Here is a 21,307-nt window from a genome sequence, read left to right as displayed (position 1 = left end):
TTCTCTGCACAATGCTCACAGAACATGGTTAATCGTTAGTTCTTAGCGCCAGTGCGATCTTGGAGCCTCCGCGACTCGTAACCGTGTCCCAACAAAGAACTCCCAGAATGCTTTGGATATCTTTCTGGGCTTCATTCTCTGAACCTAACAGGTTGTTTTAAGTGCAACCGCTGCCTGAATCATTCATTAATAGCAGCACTCCATGTTTTCATTCTGATTATTTTCCGGTTTGTTTTAAGTTTGAATCTGGATCAACTAAAGTTTGGTCTTGTTTTCTGTTGCTATAGTATCAATGTGTCATTCCTATAGAGTTCTCTATCTGCATTTGTACTGCACTCATGCTAACTCTGTGAGAATGATTTAATGGGCATCATATTTAGTGAGAACTCTGTCTGTCATGTTGCCCAGGAATGTGCCAGGCCGTTTTTCTAAAGCTGCATTCGTTTCGTAATTTTAAGGCTGAAAATGCTACTAGTGCTCAATGACAAACAAGCAAAGAGGTTTCACTTTGTTGTTGGTTACAGAAATTAACATGCATATTGGTCACATTCGGATTCAGCTTTGTTCTTCTGAGCATTTTGACCTCTGTTCTACAAAAACTAACATGAAAGATACTAGATTTATTCACTAAACTTTTAATACTTATGTAATGTAGGATTCTAAGTCAGTGCTGGAGTGCAGGTTGATGGGCTAGTTAATCACAACACCAATTTAGTACAACACCAATCGTGAATCACATAGGAGAGTACTGAATACTGACATAATACAGAATGCAGTTTTTTTTTAAAAAAAAACGGCACACAAGTCTGAATAAATATTAGTGTGTTCATATCAGCAGGTAGGCTCTTTGACAAAACAATCCGAACAGAAGCATGCAGGCATGATGTTGCTATCCACAAGACAGAATCCGTCATTCTTCTGCAAGCAGATAAGCTGAATCCTTGGAAGTAAAGTAAGTACTTGTGTTCACTGCATGCACAGGATGATCCTCGACTGTCAGGTCGCCATAAGCCTGTTCCTCCATGGCTCGAATGTGCCGTTCATCATGCACTGCACGAAGCACTGGCAACTCTGCATCTGCAGATCGCAGAACATCCATAGCTTGCTCGATGGACGGTCGCTGGATCGGGTCTCGATGCGCACACCAGAGGCCCGTAACGAGCACACGCTCCATTTGCCGCTGATCGAACTCGCTGTTCAGCCTCTGGTCTGCTGCATCAAGAATCATGCCCTGGTCATGCAAACGAATGACCCAGGCTAGTAGCGATGAAGCTCCATTTGGCTGCCTCCATGCCGGCCGCTTGCCACAAGCGATCTCCAGGAGGACAACACCGAAGCTGTTGACATCCACTTCGGTGCGAGGCCAGCGGTTAGCTATGAACTCTGGGTCAACATATCCCGGTGTCCCTGCGATAACTTGCGTTGTTCGTGGCTCTTCCCCATGCTCGACAAGCCTTGCTAGCCCAAAGTCACCAAGCTTAGCATTGTATGACACATCAAGCATTACATTTGCAGGCTTGATGTCTCCGTGCACAATGCATTTCTCGCAGTCCCGGTGGAGGTAGAGCAAAGCAGAGCCCAGATCAAGTACAATCTTGTACCTAGTGATTTTTTGACATGAGTAACGAAATTGTCAGTTCAATTATTATGAAACAGATCAATGTTTGTAGTGTTCAATCAGATATTCAGTGCTGTGACTGCGAGGGAGATGGAGGTAGACAGGTTAGCCAATTTCTATACCTTTGTTGCCAAGTTAAGATTTCTTCTGGGTCGTAGAGATGCTTGTCAAGGCTGCCTTGAGCCATAAGCTCATAAACAAGGAGGAGCCGTGGCTAGCTTTCGCACTCGCACCAGCCGACAAGGTTGACAATGTTTCGGTGCCTCAGCTGGGTCATGACTTTCACCTCTGCCTTGAACTCCCTCAACCCTTGCTCAGATTGTTGTTGAGAACATTGTTTTTTAGACAACACCTTGATGGCCACATGAAAGTCCTGGTTCTGCAAGTAGCCTTTGTACACAGGGCCAAACCCTCCCTGACCGAGCTTGTTGTCGTCTGCGAAATTGCTCGTTGCAGCTACCAGCTCGCGGAGTTGGAATCGTCTAGGCCCCATTCCTCCCGAGAGTTCCAGCAGTTCGTTTTGTTGCACTCTCTTACTACGGTTGCACCACAGCACCCACAGCAGGACACATACGACAGCAATGCCAAGCACAAGCACGGTAACTGAAACTAAGGCAATCCGGAGACCTTCCATGGTTTTGTTGTGTGACATATGTGCTAGCAGGTGAGGTTTAAGTGTTCCATTTTGCATCTCTGTAGCCTGATATTTGCTTGAGATGTGTGAATACCACTGCTGCTGCTGCCCAGAACTGTCATTATTCCCCGTCATCTTTCTTAGATCAACACTGACCATGTCACTATTCTCCACATCGAGTGTATCAATCAACAGCCTACCACGAGACAAACTCTGATTGAATGGCAGATCAAAAGCACCGATGACAAGAATGTAGAGCATCAATCCAAGAAGGCTAACGCTCACTACCTTTTTGTTCAAGTAGCAAAACCGAGAAGGTAAACTGTGAATGCTAACACTCGTTAATTTCTTATTAACCATGGTAATTAACATGGACCTCATCCCCACCTCCTCCAATTTCCTCTCTGCCTCATCCAGCTTCTCCTCCACGTGGTCCACAATCTCATCCTGCTCCAGCTCCACAGTGGAGCTAATGACCTGTGACTTGGCAATATCTGCATCCTCTGCGTGCATCTTGAGCACAATCATCTCATCTTCAACTCTGGCAATGTGTTTTGCAATCAGTAAAGCAATCACAAGATTTCCAACTGATGACGTTATTGCCGTTGCAACCAGTAAAGCAATCACAAGAGTTCCAATTGGTGACATTATTGCCATCCACGGCCAAGGTGGGCTCTGAATGAACCTATTAAAGAGAAACAGATCATACAAAGAGCCTTTCAAGAGAGAGAGAGAGAGAGAGAGAGAGAGAGAGAGAGAGAGAGAGAATAGACTACATGGATAACACATTTTAAATACACTTTGGAAAAGGAAATAGATCACCTGCAGTGCATCTCATGCTTCCTTGACGGGTCACTGAAGTTCAGTGTGCTGACATGGCACAGTGGGCTGACATGGCACATGTCACTGCCTGTATAATTCGAACCATACATACTGAGTGGTCTCTCATAAGTAGTATCATACACGTTCACCATGATGGATTGCTTGACCGCGACCTCGTGAAGCAGCTTATCAACAAGCGCTTCAATGTAAATTATGCCACCTAAATAGCTGTTTGCGCGCGCACACACAATAGAGGCAGCAGTAATTCAGTTTCAGTTGTGGGCGATTTCTTACTTGAAATAGGAGGCCGGACTCATGAAAAGCTTTACCCTATTGCAGCCTGAATGCGCTCCTGTGGCCTGGCATTTTGGGGAAGCTCGTACTTGTACACGGCGAAGGTAAAGATCACTCCGATGTGATTATTGAGAAGCTTAAAAGGAGCAGTAAGAACACCCTTGCCAGATTCTCTAGCTCGAAGTACATTGTCGCGGTCATCCTGTAACAGCAAAAGAGCCATAGAGAATAATAGTGGATGGATAGCCCTGGTTACTCGTGATGAGTCGTGACATGGACAATTTTTTTACCATGAGTAATCGAGCCCCGGAGTAAAAAACTAAGGGGTAAAAATCCAAGGTGAAAAGGGGTAGCAACACAAGACAATTGGTGAGCACATCGAGAGCGCATGTGGAAAATAAATGCAAACTATTCACCTAGATCCTCTTACAGAACGAGATCCTCACAGCAGATAATCTTGAGCTTTGAGGCTGCCCTCATCAGCACGCTTGTACACTGTGCAATGGCCCTATAGAGACCGGCTATCATCTTTGTTTGGCTTGCCCCTTTGCGCAGGCGGTCTAAAGCCTTGCTACCTCGTTAGAGCACTTCGACACTATCGATGTGACACAACACGCAAACTTTGACACCCTGGCAGACTGATGGGAGCACTCTCTTTGCTCGATCCCCAAAGATTGCAAGCGAGCCTTTAATGGTCTAGCTATCTACACAACGTGGAACCTCTGGTGTGCGCCTCCCACTATCGCGGGCGAGTCCGGAAACGGCTTTGCGCTGTGTGGCGGCAGCCGGCACCCCCTCCGTCTAGGCATGGACGCTTGCCGGTGCGCACCTCCCACCATCGCGGGCGAGTCCGGCAACGGCTCCGCACAGTCCAGGCATACACTTGCCGGTGCGCGCCTCCCACCATTGCGGGCGAGTCCAGGCGTGGCTCAGCACGGTGTGGCGGCGGCCGGCACCCCCCTCTCCGTCCAGGCGTGGACGCTTGCTGGTGCGCGCCACCCACCATCGCGGGCGAGTCCGGCAACGGCTCCGCACGGTGGGGCGGCGGCCGGCACCCTCCTCCCTCCGTCTAGGCATGGACGCTTGCCGGTGCGCACCTCCCACCGTCGCGGGCGAGTCCAGCAACGGCTCCGCACAGTTTGGCGGCGGCCGGCACCCTCCTCCCTCCATCTAGGCATGGACACTTGCCGGTGCGCGCCTCCCACTGTCGCGGGCGAGTCCGAGAACAACTCCGGATGGTGTGGCGGCGACCAACAACCCCCTCCGTCATGATGCAGCTACCTCTGGCACAAGGCTCGGGTGAAAACTTTGCCAAGCTTCTGCTTGGCTGACGATGATTACATTTTGGGGTCATCCACCTCCATGGGGCATCGTCAAAGAGCTCTTGTGCCTTGCTATGGTAGTCTTTGCATTTCGCTTGTATATTTGTGGTTTCCGCCACTCTTCACCATGGGGCTGGGGCGTCTTGCTGTTATTATTTTTCCTCCCAAACGTTGTAAAACATAAAACGAACCGATTTGGGGGCTATATCAATATACATTCATCGGTGACATAAAAAAAACAATGTGGAACCTTTCAAAGAGCGGAACCGCGGGATTCTCAAGAATACACATGCCACGGCCCTCCAAGTTGCGGGTAGGATCAAAGATAGCGTGGGAAACCACAAAAGGGTACACTGTATGCAAATTCAATAGCGGCTAGGCTTAATTTCTTTTGTTTGAAATTCAATAGCGGCTAGGCTCAATTTGTTTTGTTTGGACTCCCTGGCCGGTTTGGGCATGCTGTATCGGTCCTCTTTCCTCATATATAAATTTCTTCCGATAGGCAGAGCTCCTGTCATTTATGCTCAAGAAAAAAACTGGTGAGCTCATGGTGAACACCAAAGACTGTAGCTTTTTTTTTTTCACGGCCATAGTAGGCCTGCGCTCTGAATGGAAAAGATGAAATCTTTGCGAGGGGAGGATGGGGCTGGGGTCTGAGCGAGTGCTCACGGCGCCGGATAGCAAGTCGAAGGAGATGACGTGCTTGTAGGTGTTCTGCGCGAAGATTACGGGAGCGTACTCCTCCGCCGGCTCCAGCACCTCGGCGTCCACGGCGTTCCCTGGTCCCCGCGACCGCTTCTTGGTCTTGGAGGAGTTCATCTTCTTGATCCTCCATCCTTGCTGGCGCTCGGTGCGGTTGACAGTCACCCCGTACGCCACCCCGCTCCGCTCGAACACCGTCCTCTCCGCATACCTCGAGAACGTCATCTGCAGCCGCCGGCCGCAGCAACGAACTAAAATGAAATGGGTTTCGCCGCGACTGCCGGAAAGAAGAAAGCTTCCTTTAATTTGATTTTGATAAGAGAGCAGGTGTACCTGGTCGATGGCAGAGGAGGGGTTCTTGGAGTGGTGGAAGGTGGAGATGAGGATGGCGAGCGCCTGGAGGCTGTTCATGCTGACGTTAACCTGGTACTGGAGCATGCGCGCGCGCTCGTCGCACATGCTGGCGAGCGACTCCTGGCGCTTCTCGGCGACCTGGGAGCTCGTGTAGTCGAGGATGAGGTACGACATGAGCGCCCAGGCCGCCGGAATCACCACCCATCGCCCGTGCTCCCGGAGCATGCGCGAGGCAAGGCACCCGGTGGTCCGCAGCAGCGACTTAGCAAACAGCACAAGCGCCAGCAGGAGGCGCATCCTGTCGAGCCCCAGGAAGCCGAGACGCCCGGCCGGCTCGCCCTTCTCTTCTCCCCTGGAAGCCCACACTGCAGCGTTGACAAGACGAGACGAATGGTATTGGTGACAAAGAGCTACCGCAACGGCAACAAGAAGCAAGGATGCAGTACATCCATCCGGCACTCTCAAATTATTACATCTTCCTCCAAGCTTTTCCAATTTGACATCTCCTACTATATATACACTATATCCCCATGTTATTCTTTTTTCAAACAAAGAAACAAAGGTAGGAATTTTATTCCAATACTTGAGTAATAAGTTGAGCACTCAACTAATATTTACTAGTCCATCAACCCATGCTCTCACACGGGCTAGAATTCTAAAAGATATAAATACTAGTTAGTATTTAATAGATATGACTAATAAGTAATTATTTATATTGAATTGTATGTTTTTCTTTATTTATTTTCTGACATAATAGACAGAGTAAAACTCATAGTCTATATCCATTTATCATAAACTTATTAATATTTTTTGCAATTTGTTTGTATTCACTTTTTTCTTTGCACGTCACTTTTTATATTTTGAATATGCAATTAGTTTGAAACCTTACGAAGTCATGAATCTAAATTTTAATTTTTTAAATTTTATTCTAATTGACTGCTACAAACCCTTTTTATCCTCAAGTTAAGTTAAAACTCTTGTGTTTATTATATCTTTATTAATTCTCTTTTTTGCACTTTTTAAAATAAGAATTTTAGGTCCTAGAATACGTACTTAAATACTATAATACCATAAGCAATCATTTGAAACATGCACCATATTGCTGAGCATAAGTGATAGAGCTTGCAGTGAGATCTCGAATGGAGGTAGCAATACTAACCTTAATAGAATTGTAATACTTAAGCCTTATAATTATTGATGTTTTACTCTAAAGTAATCTTAAAGGATCGAAAAAATATAGCCACCAGTGGTCTCCTACAATTTTCAAGATGATTCAATTTTCCTATCAAGAAATTATATGTGCTGTTATAGTTAATCAATATACACGTGTCAAACATATTTAGTTAAAATTTATAAATATTTCTAAAGTAACAATCTATATAAATTATATGTCATAATTACTAATATGGTTTTAAACAATTTTTAGTATCATTATTATATGAGTTTTTAAGGAAATAAGTTTTATATGATGAAACATAACATATATATTTCTCGCTCATGCATCCTAGCACATTGTGTATACTTACGTTAATTAAATATTAATATATTAATATTGGTAGAAGTGGGTAATGTATATGCTCTATAGTTATTTAAATATTTTTTGTAATATAAGATATTAACAATTTAAATATAGTTTGAGGGGATGTTTAGTTTTTTAAAATAATGAGATGAAAATTGGATTACGTAAACTATGTATCCTAATAGGAGGACATGGGTAATTAGATGCAAATTTAGGTCTACTGTAGATCATATTTCTTAATGGCATAGGTGGATAATTTAAACATAAAGTCATTGGTTACTTTATGTTGTTTTACACAATAGCAGAGGTGGGTAATTATTTAGAAAATAGAATAGATCCAATAGCTATTATATCAGTGGTGATTAGGTTATACCGAATTGATGATCAAATGTTCATGATTTTGTGAGGTTTTCTAGGACTATCTATTGTTTTCTTATCGAGTCTTGTGAGGATTAACATGTTGCTTCCATTGGTGACCTTTAGTTAGAATTTATAGTATTTATCTTTTTATTGCGTGATATGTATTTAGTTGAAACTTAATCTTATGATATATAAACTCTTGCTTGTTACATCCCTTTCTGTGACTTCATGAATTTATAGTTTGGCATTCAAATTTTAATGAAGTTGTTGCAAATTTTACCACATGTTAAGTAGAAACAATAGTGTTTTTTTATCTTTTATTCAAAATTTATTTTATTATTAAAAAGAGTTTTGATCCAGTTGTTTAATTTCCACATGCTAAGTTGAAAGTCAGCTTCCACCCTGACACTGAACATGTTAAATTTGTTATATCATATGATTATATATGTGTAATACTGTTTTTATATATCAAAGGGTGCTTGAAATTATTTTCCAATATTGATATGACATAATGTTTCATTTAAAATATATAAACTTATTTAAAATAACAACTTACGAAATTTATTATCATGGAGTATCATAAGCTAAAGTGAATTGTTAGGGTTATTACTATGTGGTTTGTTAAATGAACATTTTTCTATGCTTCATGAGCTATTAAAATAAGGGAAAACGGTGTTTTTGCCCCTGTCCAGAGGTTCAATTGTGATTTTACCCCTGTTTTTTCAACTTTGTGATTTTACCCCTGTTATTTTGAAACAAATGAGCCGTTTGCCCCTGGTTTGGATGTCCGTTATTTAGAGGCTGATTAAACGATTAAAAAAAAACAAAACACATAAAATCAGATGCGAAATGACTGAAATGCCCCTTCCTCCTCGTTCTTATCCGCTCGTTCTCTTCGTTGCTGTCTGCTCGCGACTGACGCGAAAGCTCCGTGCGGACAGAAGACCGGCGACCGCGCGCCCCTGCGCCTGCTGGCCATGGCGCTCCAGCAACCCTGCGCCCGCGCGACGGTAGCCCTCGGCGACCTCGCCCGCCGGTCATGGCGCTCCGGCAACCCCGCATCGGCGTGATGGTGGCCCTCGCGACCTCGCGCCGCCGGTCATGGCGCTTCGGCAACCCCGCATCGGGGCGACGTGGGCTCGGAGCGGTCTGGGACACGGGGGTGGGCGTCGCGGCATCAGGGTGGGCGGCGGCGGTGCTTGGTCGTGGCTACCGGGGCACCTGGCGACGTGGACGCGGAGCGGGCCGCGGCACAGGGGCGGGTGCAGCGCATCAGGGCTAGCGGAGTGGGCGGCTCCGGTGCCTGGACGCGGCTCCCGGCGGCGCCTGGCCGCGGCTCCCGGTGGCGCCTGGCAGCGGGTCTCCGCGGCGCCCGTCTGCGGCTCCCGGCGGGTCTCTTCTCGGCGTGGCTCGGGGCACCCGCCTCTGGTTCTTCTCCCCCACCTCTGGTTCTTCTGGGCACGGGAGTGTACGTTCACAACGGCGCTAATCCCTGCTTCGAGCCGGCGGCAGGGCACCACCTGTTCGATGGCGACGGCATGGTGCACGCGGTCCGCATCCGGAACGGCGCCACAGAGTCCTACGCCTGCCGGTTCACCGAGACAGCGCGGCTCCGGCAGGAGCGCGCCCTGGGAAGGGCCGTCTTCCCCAAGGCCATCGGTGAGTTGCACGGCCACTCCGGCATCGCGCGCCTGGCGCTCTTCTACGCGCGCGGACTCTGCAGCCTCGTCGACCCGTCCTGTGGCACGGGCGTGGCCAACGCGGGGCTCGTCTACTTCAACGGCCGACTCCTCGCCATGTCCGAGGACGACCTCCCGTACCAGGTGCGTGTCACCGCCGCCGACAACCTCCGAACCGTGGGGCGGTACGACTTCGACGGGCAGCTCGCTGGGTGCGCGTCCATGATCGCGCACCCGAAGCTGGACCCGGCGTCCGGCGAGCTGTTCGCGCTCAGCTACGACGTCCACTGTCCCGTGTCCCCTACGGCTTCCACGGCACCTTCATCGGCGAACGGGAGCTGGAGGCCCAGGCCTGATAATGATTTCTTGATTCCTTGGTTCTTTCTTGACACTGACGACGACGACTGATGATCGATCGATCCATGCCCCGCCGCCGTGCTCCTCCTCCTCTGTTTTCGGTTCCTGGAGCAGCTGGAAACAGGGGAGGGGTGAAGAAGCAGGGGATGGAGGGAGAAGGTTGTTACCAGAGGGAGCCTGAGCCCGTACATAGGAGGTCCCCGGAGCCTTATTCCCCATACGGCCATACCAGATTGCAAGTGAATTTTCAGGTGACTGCAGCTCAGTAGTACAGTGGATTCTTTGGGGGTGAATTTTCAGTCGAAAAGTAAAGATCAGCCAGGAATGACTGACCTGAAGTCCTGAACTCAATGGAGTGAGTGAAAAATGTGGTGTCAGTTAAAAAGACACGAGTCAAGTCAGTCAAGTGTTTCCTTCCTTCCTGACAAGAAATGTCTGAGGACCTCCAGTAAAAAAAGCAAAGCAAAGAAAAGAAGAACCACTAGTAAGTAATTCACAAATCAGGGTAAAATCACAATTATGGATAACAAACAGGGGCAAAATTGCATGGGCATTCATGTCCTTTTTGTACAAAGTTTAACACCGTTAGGGGTGGATAACGGAGCAGGGGCAAACGGGTGCTTCGTGAATGGCACAGTAGGAGTAAATTCACAAAGTAAAAAAAAGGGGATAAAATCACAATTTCGATACAAAACAAGGGTATAAACGTAAGAGCCCCTTAAAATAAATGTTTATCCTAATGTATTAAAATAAATCTTCTCCTCGAAAGATTCATGAAAGAACTTGAGGCGTTGATTTTTTGACTTGCGGTCTGACTGCGTGCATGGTTCATTAAGTTTTAGATTTACAATCAGCAGCGACAAAGATAATAACTTGCATTCTATTGTTGTCGTTATCTTCATAAGTAGGGATGAAAACGGTACGGATATTTTTCGACCGTATTCGAAACCGAATCCGTTTAGAGGGGTTGAGATCTGTCCGTATCCGAGTCCAGATATCCAATATCCGATACCGTATCCGTATCCAAATACTCAAATCGCATATTTATGATGTCGATATCCAATCGTATCCTATCCGACATAGTTGACACTATCCGTATTCGAATCCGGACAAAAATATGAAAACAAATGTAATATCGGTGATATCCGTCCGTATCCGATCCGTTTTCATCCCTATTCATAAGTCATGTAGTCCATCCGTTTCAAAATAAATGTCGCTATGATATTCGTGCCTAAGGTTTGACTAGATTTGTATAAAATATTAACAATATTTGTGTCCCGAATAAGTTTATTATGAAAATAGGTTTATCTAATGATACTAATTATGTAGTATAAATATTAATATTTTCATGTATATATTTGGTCCAAGTTAAAAGCGATTGACCACTCGGGAAGCGAGAATGACACTTGTTTTGGGACGGATGGAGTAAATAGAAAGCGTGTGAAAGAGATAATAACTTGCATTCTATTGTTGTCACTATCTTCATGAGTCATAACCATATAAGCAGCAAGCATGTGAAAGAGATAATAACTTGCATTCTATTGTTGTCGCTATCTTCATGAGTCATAACCATATAATCAGCAAGTGTGTGAAAGAAATTGCAGGCTTGAAAGGGAATCAAGTGATCCTACTGCTTACAAGGGCCAATATATCATTTTGATACCATCTTGAGGTCTAGATTATCCATTTTTGCACAATTCGTTAGCCTCTGAATTTCTTGAGGATAAGGAAATAAGCAGATAAATAAACCTGCTCATAGCTTCCCTAATCCCTAATAATAAAGAAGCGAAATTTTCGGTCATTTTTTTTTTGTCCATCGCCCCTTAACTACCAGATAATGGAGAGTTTATTTGCCCGGACTTATATGACCCGTGCTCATAAGAGTTTGAATATATTGCGTCTAGCAACGATCGATAAATAGTCCGATTCTAATAATAACAACAACAAAATTAAATTACACCTCTGTTACCCGCTCAGCCAAAATCTTTTTTTTTTTACGTTTTCGTCGGCCATCTTCCCGATCGTGTCCTATGCAAATTTTGCTATTGCACATATCTTTTCTTTTCTTCTGCACATGAGCTATGTGCCCGTGTACAACCACATCATGTATAAACATGTATGGGCCCACAAGGTTTCCGATTGCCAATTTGCCATGAGTTTAAGTCCCATACAGAGCTCACGGAGGTGCTTTTTTGTCCCAAGGACGTTCAATATGGAGTCAATTTGTAGTACGTTGAAGCTAACCATGAAAAAAGGAAGCAAAGAAAAGGAAAGGGAGAAATCTGCCAAATAAAAGGAACATGTGATGAGTTAAAACTTAACTTGACAGTTATACAAAATAAATCTCTACATAAAAGATGTCTCGAAACTAAAAAAAAAATCAGAAACAAGATTGGAGAAGAGCAAGTTCCAGATCAAGTAGACATACAGAGCCATGCTCTTGCCATCAGCTTCTGCACAACAAAGACATTGGTAGCGGCAACGTAGAACGGACTCAGTGGATGGCCAAAAATTTGTGTGCTCTGCCACGCTATGGATCCACTCATCATGGCCATAAATTTGTCGCCTGCGCTGGCCAAACACGCCTTGCCCATGGATCTCGGCCGAAGTCACGACGGAGCACCGCACGAAGAGGAGATCGAAACCGGCGAGTGCGCAAGATTAACACGTCTTGCCACCCCTTGACCATAAGGAGGGAGGTGCCGCCACCACGCCATGCCCTTGAGGCTAGGCCTTGGCAGAAAGCGTAACACACGGGTTACGGGCTTAATTACAGTGGTTGTGGCAGACAAGTCCTGCTTGTGATGGAGCGTACTTGGAGGCTGGCCCATCTTCACTAGCCACAAGTCATGCCAGGCCAGCCTCTACGAACACAGGATAGTATAAAATTAAAGTTATAATATACTTACACTTAAACATTTATGTGCTTTGCGATGAGAAAAAATCTACTAAGATTGTATTTTAATTCAATACATACAAACTTAATAGGATATTATTATATTATTATCGGCATTGACTTATATATATTATGGATGTCATGGTCATTATAAAATAAATTATAGCTTTTAATTATAGAAATGGTAAAACATAAGTAGAAATATACCATTTCCATTATCATTTTATATAAATGTTTAATAGGTTTTTTTTTCTTCCGTTGCAACGCACGAGCATGTTCCGGCTATCCCTTAACTAACTTTGTGAATGTAGAAAACCACCTATAGCCTTTCTCTTTATATAACTAGGAATCATAATCCAATTAGATATCTCCGATTTTGGGTGAATAGGAATCTTAATCTAAATAGGAAAAATATAATAATATAGACAACTAGGAATCTTAATCCAAATAGATCTCTCCAAGTCTGAGTAACCGGAATAGAAATCTTAATCCAAATGTAAAAATATAAGAATAGAAATCTAATAAAGAGGAAAGAAGGGTAAAATTTCTTTGTTTCGTTTCTTTTTTGGTTTTTTTTCACTTTTCTCTGGTTTGTCCGTTTTTACTTGTTCCGAGTACGTGTTGCTTTACGTTCATTTGGATGCTTTTCACTTGTTTCCGAATATGTTTTGATTTTTTTCCATGGCTATTTTCTAGAGTACATTCCAATTTTTGTCATGACTGTTTTCTACTTGGCTTCGAGTATGCTCAGATTTTTTTTTCTCGTGGATGTTTTTGACACTAGCTCGCCTTTTCTGATTTTGCTTTCATTGTTTTCCCCACCTGGTTTTTTCATGTTCTAATAAATATAATAAGAGTAAAAACAAACAATAAATAAGAGATCAAAGCCATTTTAATCTTTGACTTCTTAAGAAACAAAGATTTTTCCACTAAGTTAATTTAATTTTTGACTCAAACTCATGACCCGTGCACAACTCACTACGTATTGGATCCCGTTGCAACGTACGGGCATGTTTGCTAGTAATGCAAAAAGCCCAAAATCAGAGTGAAATAAATCGAAGTAAGCAATCATACATTTTTCAGATAACGGAACACAGTTCCAAGCAATCATACATGACGAAGCATAGAAAGGAAATGAGTGTGCAAAAATATAAATCGATGAGAACCTGTAACCTTTCCTGCAGCAGTCTGTAATCAATTGAACGGTAGCGAGAGCAGTGATAGTTACCTTAAGAAGAATAAGGCGGAGATGCAAACTGGATACAAAATCTGCACAACGTAACTAGGTACCCCTAGAAATGCACGGTACCACCGGCGTAGGAAAGCAGGAAAGAAAATTTCACCTCACAGAATTTCTGTTCAGACATATTCTGTTAAAAAATAGCCTGTCACACACTGACACACAGCAAGCCCTGTACAGGAGTATAAGAGAGTCCCCTGGCGCTACAGGGCATCCGAGCATCACAGAATTCGATAGCCTGTCACACACATTCGAACTCGAGTTGATTTGGATGAATCCCCCCACATTTGACATTTAGCACAATAAAAGTGATGGTAATTAACAATTTAGAGTGTCGCTGCCAGATAAAACTGCAACAGTATGTTGCTTTCTGCCTTTTTGTCAAGCGGTACATTCTTCTTTTGCTGGGTAGACGGGTAGTGGACATAGAACATCAGCGCCTCTCATCCTGGAGCAGAGAGTCAATGGGCTAAGCAAGGAACCTGCACATTCTTCTTCAGTTGGACGGGGGGCGAGGCTGGGACCTGTGTCATTGACATGTCAGGTGGACTCTGAACATGTTGCCACTCGAACAGAACCGGGGAAGCGAAGCTTCTGTTCAGCTCCATCTTGTCCGCGCATGGCATGAACCCAACAGGGCCCAATTATGTTTGCCTAATTGGCCTCCTGGCGCGAAGAGGACTGATGACTACTCGTTGAGGCAATGCCGTTCCAACCATGGCGTGCGGTATGGAGGCAGTTGTCGGATCCATGGGAACAAAGAAGTCGAGTCTGCTTGCATTGCAGTTGCAGGTTGCAGCAGAACAGATCCTGAACTGAGAATGGCACCGAACAGTGATGCCGCGTATGTCTCACTGTCGTGTCGCATGTCTACGCTGAAGATGGAGGCTGGCAGTCTGCAGAGGACACCAGGAGGAAGATGGCTGAGTGAGAATCAAGTGCAGAAGGCGCAAGGTTACAGCGTTGTTGATATCTAGCCATTCAGAGATGGGTACCAGGGGTTGTTGAAATGCTTCAGGGGTAGCCGGGCAACGGCACTTTTGTGTCTGAAGCGAATGTAAATAGTGAAATGCTTTTTTTGCCGGGCATTTTGATAAACTGGCACACACAATTACTCCTGAAAATAGGTTAACTGCTGTTTGGGCATTTGGTGCGCAATCCTTGCTAGTGCAGAAAAGGATACTGCTCTGTTTGTTTTTGTATTCATAATTTGACATAAGAGAATTTAAAATAATGAATAACATCATTTAAGCAACCATCCATTGGACAACTGGAGGTTTGGATCGGCTACCTCAAATTCATTGCACATGTAAGCACCGGTCACCAATATGACAGGGAAAACCTGACCAAATACAGCCGGCTAATGATAACAAACATAAACTAGCTACCTCGGTTCACATCTATTCCTCCACAGGCACAACAGTGGACTTATTTGCCTACAGCAATGCATGCATTTCCTACATTTTGGTCTTCCTGTTCAGAAAGATTTGCTTCCTCGAAAAATAGGTTCCTAGTTAGGTTGAACCCGCTCACCAGTGTGAGGTGCTTCTTGCATTGTGGTTTCCGATTCCTCACGCTGCATCATTGAGGTATTACTTGGTGCCTCCTTCACATCTGTAGAATCCCCATTAGATCGCAATGCTACATATGCGCTCACTGACTCATGCTCAGTAGTTATAGCTTCATTGTTAGCCTTCACGACTTCAGCGTTGCTGAGTGCGTCCTGTTCGACACTTCGAGCTTCATTGTCGTGTTGGACCTTTGCAGGATCTCTGGGTGACTCCGGTTGTACTGCCCTATCTCCTCCCTCACCAGGTTGCATCATTATAACTTCCTTGTTAAATTGGACCATTGCAGTATCTCTAGATAACTCATATTCTATTCTTCTAGCTTCTTCATAGTCGTAGTGTAGAAGCATTCCAAGCCCCTCTACATCCTTTTGAACATCAACAATTTGGTCAGCCATCCCCATACATTTCCTCCTGTTCCATTTCCTTCTGGGACCACGTTTCTTAACTTTAAGTGGTTTGGGGGTTTCAGTTGGCTTTTTATCTGTCTCCTTAACCGACCTTTGTCCAGGAACAACAATGTACTTTTTGCCACCATTTGCACAACCTTCTGATTGCCCTGCACCAAACACTGTCCATTTATAACCCAAAATCCAAGCCAGAGCAAGAAAGGAGTGATAGTGTTTGCACAACGAATGCCCTTGGATTGAATGCTAAGAAAATTACCCTGGATTGCAAGAAGAGCAGTTCGGGCAGCTTTTATCTCTGCCTCCTTCTTTGTTCTAGCTGCAGCACCAATGTATTGTATGCCGCCAATCTCAACAGTGCATATGAAAGGAGCTACACCTGAAGCTTGTTTAGTGCAAATGTAAGATGGAATGGCGTAATTCATCTTCTGAGCATACTCCTGAAGAAGATTCTTGCACAGGCCAGTTTCTTGCTGCAAAACATAGCAAGGTGTATCAAAGAAACATGCCAATCAAGAAGAGATCCTGCAATGCTATGCTTAGTCATCTGAATTCACAATTTGAGCTATGAGTGGTTCATGTACCCTTCAAAAAAAATGAATGGTTCATGTCTCTAACTTAATTTGGTCACCATGTTGTGAGCTATGCATAGTTCATGGTTCATAAACTGCGCGGAATGAGCCTGCGAACATCTTCATAACTAATTCCCGTATTTAGAGGGGACCTTGGTGTTAACAATTACAGATAAATAATAGGACCAAAGAATATTATTGGGGAAATGCCGTGAAACCTAAAACATACTCTTGTGACAGTACTCAGGTACCACTAGACAACCACAGTTAAAACTAATTTACAATACTTGAAAAGAACGATGACAACCACAGTTAAACTAATTTACATTACTTGAAAAGAACAGTGCCATTAGCATACTTGCAATAAATTTAATGGAAGGTTCGCAATGCCAAGTTAATATAGGAGGCTTCAGCTACTCTCACATCCGTAAAAATAAAAGAAGGGAAGAAGGCACATCAGGTACTAGATATGATTGGACCTATGTATTTTGAAGAACCATGTGTACGTTCTAGGCAGCAGCATAACTATGAATGAGGCAGATTGCTTTTTCCTTTTAGGCTCTGATTTCATAGATCGTCACTCATTTACATTCACCTTGAAAAATTCAAAGAACAAACAGATTTTCCTTTTGGATGATAATTTTGTACACACTTGATCTTTAGCAACCATATCTGCCAAAAAAAAAGAGAGTAGTAACTTACAACTGCTGGGATGCTTCGGGTTTCGGTCACCGGAGCAGACATGGCAATCTCCATGAGCGCGACTTCCGCGGCCGACTGCTCCGCAGCCTTCCGGCTGAAGAACCCAGGCAGCGACTCGTACCTGGTGTTGTTCACCAACACCGTGGACTTGAAGACAGGTTCGTGGGACGGGCCTTCCTTGAGGGTGTGGTACTCCGGGGTCGGAAGGCCAGCCTTCTGCGCGTACTCCTGCAGCCGGCTCTTGAACACGTAGCAGTTCTCAACCCCTGTGCCAAATCAAGCACGCAGCAGCTAAGAAAACAATGTTGGTGAATAAGAAGAGAAATTTAGAGCTGTTTGCAGACACTCTGCTAAGGATGGACTAAGGACGGGTAAGCAATTGTAGGAGTACTTAGCAACGAGGTAGAGGTGCTAGCAGTTTATCATCTCAGAAATTGCGCGAATCGGCAAGAGTGAGATGCGCTTGGCGAGAGGGGAAGGGAAGGAAGGGTTGGGGCAACTTACTGATCCCGGCGGGGGCGACCGCGACGATGGGCCCAGGGCCAGGGGCGATGCAGATGGTGGCATCGGGCGAGGCCCCGCCTCCGCCGTCCATCGCGCCGCCGCCGCCTTCGCCTTGGAGCGTGAGGGTGCGAGGAGCAGAGAGGGTTCTGTTTCTGTGCGGTGCTTCTTGGGGAATCCTTTCTTTCATATAGAACAAAAATTCGCGTCTTGTCCGAATTGCAAGCTGGTCCCATTGAACGGTGGCCCCACCTGTCAGTCGCGGCTGCCTCGGAAGCAAACACTCGCCGTCGCCGGTGACGGTCTCTCCTATGCGCCAGCTACGGCGAGGAGGACACGACACGACACACACCGGCGTAATGGCGCTGTAAAGAAATGCAACAGAGGGACGAGCAGCAGCAGCAGCAGCAGCGCGCGGCCAGGAGGGCGTTGAGGGCGCCGGTCGTGCCGTGGGTGGTGCGGAAGAGGGTCGCAGTCGCAGCACCAGCACGGGATTGGTGGTGCGGCGCGCGGTCGCCGCTGCGACAAGGCTAAATGCTCAGTGACAGTGACGCTGCTGTTCCAGAACAAAAACTTGCACTGCGGCAAGGGAGCATATCACAAGCGATCCAATTTCGTTAAGGCGGCAGCAGCATACAACATGCCAAACCGAGTTGGGAGTTCGTAAGTTGTAGCACTTGACAACACATGATTCTCGGTACATTTCATCTTCATTTAGCCCACTGACTACAACACAAACACATCTACAAATATCAAGTATGCATCTCCATGGCCAGCACAGGCTGCATAATAGTCAGTGCCTCCTTTCTGATGGTTATAAATGTTTTTCCTTTTGCAACACCAGGGAGAATTGTGCGGCCAAAATATTGTGACTTGGTCCCAAAGCAGAGTGTAGAACACTTAACAGAGCTGAAGCTGCTTGGTACCGAAATCCCCAATGTCGCTTCTGAATCCTCCTTTTACTCCAATCTCCTTTAACACTAGGTCATTAGCAAGGCCATCAAAAGACCTAGCCGGCCATCCCATTACCGCCTCAAGTGCCACTATTCCCTCCCATCCCTGCTTCTTCATAATTGCAAACTGGTGTTCACTTAACGCTAAGTGAAGTCTTCCATACAACATACACTATTATGACAATCATCCCAAGCGCATCAATCCAACGACACTGGCATCTGCTATACAGAATGCCGATGAGGCAGAGAATCAACCACTCAAGGTTCACGCGTCCTCTTCCATCAATCAGGCTGAACAGCACAGGGACCATCACAGGGGATTACAGTTTTCCAGCACCTCAGCTCATCTGTATTAAAATGCACCAACATAAAACACACCATTTCCACGGATTAGAACTGTACAGACAAGATTCATATATACAAATGGACACTCTCCAATGGTTACAATGCAAGTCACTTGACAACATTCCTTCATTCATGCAGGCCATAACTAACCCCATCTAGCGCTATATCTATTCAACATCATCTGTAAGATGACATGTGCAAGCATTCTACCTGGGCCCATATGCACAACCCCACTTGCCCAGGCAGCAGCCCCTACCAAACCTGATTTATCATATCAAGCATCTTCAAACCTTTTTACACTTGAAAAAGGAAGAATGCTGGCTACAGACAACCCGAATGCGGTGTCTATTTACATTTTTGTTAACCTAGGTATGATTAATTATTTTGGGGGAGCCTCCGAGTTCAATGACAGGATCAGGGTAGGGGTTCCACAAACTTTCTGCAAGGAGGCTAACGAATCTTGGCTGTATCTTACAAATTGCACACGTCGTCCAACAGGCGATATGCACCGAGAGCCATGGTGCAATAGCACCGTCTCTGTGACAAGGCTTCACATCATCTTGGATCTTGTAGCTGGACCATGCTGTGGGGAGCATCACTTGGCCAAAAACACAAGGCCTACCGATTGTGTTGTGGCTGCATTGTCATGAGATGTAGGCCTCATCTTACTTGTAATTTTCCTCAGCATAGATAGAGACAAGGCCGTTATCACCAGCGCCAGCAGCTAGGAGTGATTTGTATGGGTGAAAAGAAAGACAGTTTACACTGCCTATTCTTTGGCCCATAAAAGATGGCTGGTAGCGAATCATTGTCAACTGCTCACCTTCAAGACTAAACACTTTAATCATCTGCTTGGCTGAGCCACTAGCAACAACTGGGGCATGCCGATGAACCGCTAATGCTGTAAGTGAACCCCTGTGTGCCTCAATAGTCAGGTAGGGTTCTGCTGCCCTTCTAACATCGAGAAACTGAATGTCTCCAGCTTGAGATGCACTTACAATCTGTGATACAAAATAAATAGTACAAAGGGAGAGTTGTAAAGCTTAAGCAAAAGCAAGCCCAGACAACTACAAAATACCTTAGTTGCTTCAACAATGAAAATCTAAAACATAGCAATGTAAGTTGTGGTAGTATTTACCTTGTATGGATCAAATCCAGGTTGAAACCCTATGCCTACAACCTTTTCTGTTCTTGGTGCATGTGGCCTGGCCATATAGACAACCCTACAGTATAGAAAAAGAATATTCAGAGTAAAAATAATTAGGGTGCCAGAAAAGAAAGAGGAAAGCAGGACATTTCATAGGGCACAACTGGATCCTATGCATCAAATGCAGGCCAGAGGATGTAGATACTACTGTACTAACCTATCAGGAGAGCGAACGTCATATATCCTGACAGAACCATCAGCAAAACCAGCAGCAAAATGCCCAGAGCAGACCTGAGATGCAGACTGAAAAAGAAGAAACAAGGTCATGCTCAACTGCTTGATAAAAAACAATGCAAATCAGATTAAAATAAAACTTGCTGCAATAGCAAGAATCACATACATAAAAGTAATCAAACAGCTAATTTCACGCCTATAGATAAAAAAATGTGTCCTTGAGAACATTAGAGGAGAAGAAGAAGATATTGTGACAAAATCATCACATTGGACTACTGCAGCACAGTATTTATTTTTTTGGTTAGTAAAAGAACATAGCTTAAGACATGACATGAGCAGGGGCGGACCTGGGCCTAGGGCCGTGGCCCTTGTCGTGGCCCAGGAACCCCAAGTATACCCTGTTTATTTTTGGCCCATATACTTCACAAGTCAGCCCAACAGACAGCACCATCCAGCCACCCAGGCCGACTAGGACACAGCGATCGCTCCTCTGGCTTGCGCTATCACCCGCCAGTGCCCGCATGGTCGCACCATCACTCGCCTTCCACCAGTCCTCCGCTGGTGAGCCAAATTAGCAAATCGATTTCTCAGTTGGCCAGCTGGAGTTGGGCAACCATCAAAGGTGCCGCTGCGCTAGCGTGCGAGCCAGGGAGACCAGCTGACCACTGCACAGTGTGACATGGCGTGACTGCAGCCTCCAGGGGGGGGCCAGCGTCGCACCGGCGGCCCGGCTCCACGCCTCAGCACCTGCACAGGCAGCACGGCCGCATAGGCCCCCAAGAGCACACAAGCAGAGCAGCAGGAGCAGCCACTCTGGACAGTATTTCTCTACTAAATTTTAATCCAAGTTTCCAACTCTATGTAGAGTTGTATAAATGTCGTCGTACATATTCAATTGGATTGAAAACTGAAATTAGATTCTAAAATTACAGATTGGTTCATCACCTCATTGAGTTGCCTTGATTTTAATTGTTGCAACTGCCACAATAGAAAGGGTTTTCTAAGCTATGAAGATTGTCAAGATTGATTCTCGGAATAAGATGAAGATGAGTGGTTGAATCGAAGATGAGTGGTTGAATCA

At 45.2% G+C, this 21,307-nt stretch overlaps 2 protein-coding genes and 1 pseudogene across 2 annotated transcripts; all 3 read right to left on the bottom strand.

The window, feature by feature from the left end:
- Positions 1-821: 821 nt before the first annotated feature.
- On the bottom strand, positions 822-6,043 carry LOC136507166 (probable kinase CHARK; annotated as a pseudogene).
- Positions 6,044-14,960: 8,917 nt separating this feature from the next.
- LOC136508326 (double-stranded RNA-binding protein 8-like) lies at positions 14,961-17,909 on the bottom strand. The gene is made up of 4 exons (XM_066502980.1): positions 17,551-17,909; positions 17,047-17,312; positions 16,032-16,245; positions 14,961-15,924 (listed from the first exon to the last, which is right to left on the bottom strand). Exons 1-4 carry the CDS (start codon positions 17,735-17,737, stop codon positions 15,308-15,310), a joined length of 1,284 nt encoding a protein of 427 aa, XP_066359077.1. The 5' UTR covers positions 17,738-17,909; the 3' UTR covers positions 14,961-15,307.
- Positions 17,910-18,888: 979 nt separating this feature from the next.
- Positions 18,889-20,749, bottom strand: LOC136507165 (regulatory-associated protein of TOR 1-like). The gene is made up of 4 exons (XM_066501970.1): positions 20,624-20,749; positions 20,210-20,295; positions 19,984-20,068; positions 18,889-19,846 (listed from the first exon to the last, which is right to left on the bottom strand). Exons 1-4 carry the CDS (start codon positions 20,747-20,749, stop codon positions 19,511-19,513), a joined length of 633 nt encoding a protein of 210 aa, XP_066358067.1. The 3' UTR covers positions 18,889-19,510.
- Between the last annotated feature and the right edge of the window lie 558 nt (positions 20,750-21,307).

This window comes from Miscanthus floridulus, chromosome 15, assembly GCF_019320115.1.
Source record: "Miscanthus floridulus cultivar M001 chromosome 15, ASM1932011v1, whole genome shotgun sequence".
NCBI lineage: Eukaryota > Viridiplantae > Streptophyta > Magnoliopsida > Poales > Poaceae > Miscanthus > Miscanthus floridulus.
This window is presented reverse-complemented; position numbering and strand designations above follow the sequence as displayed.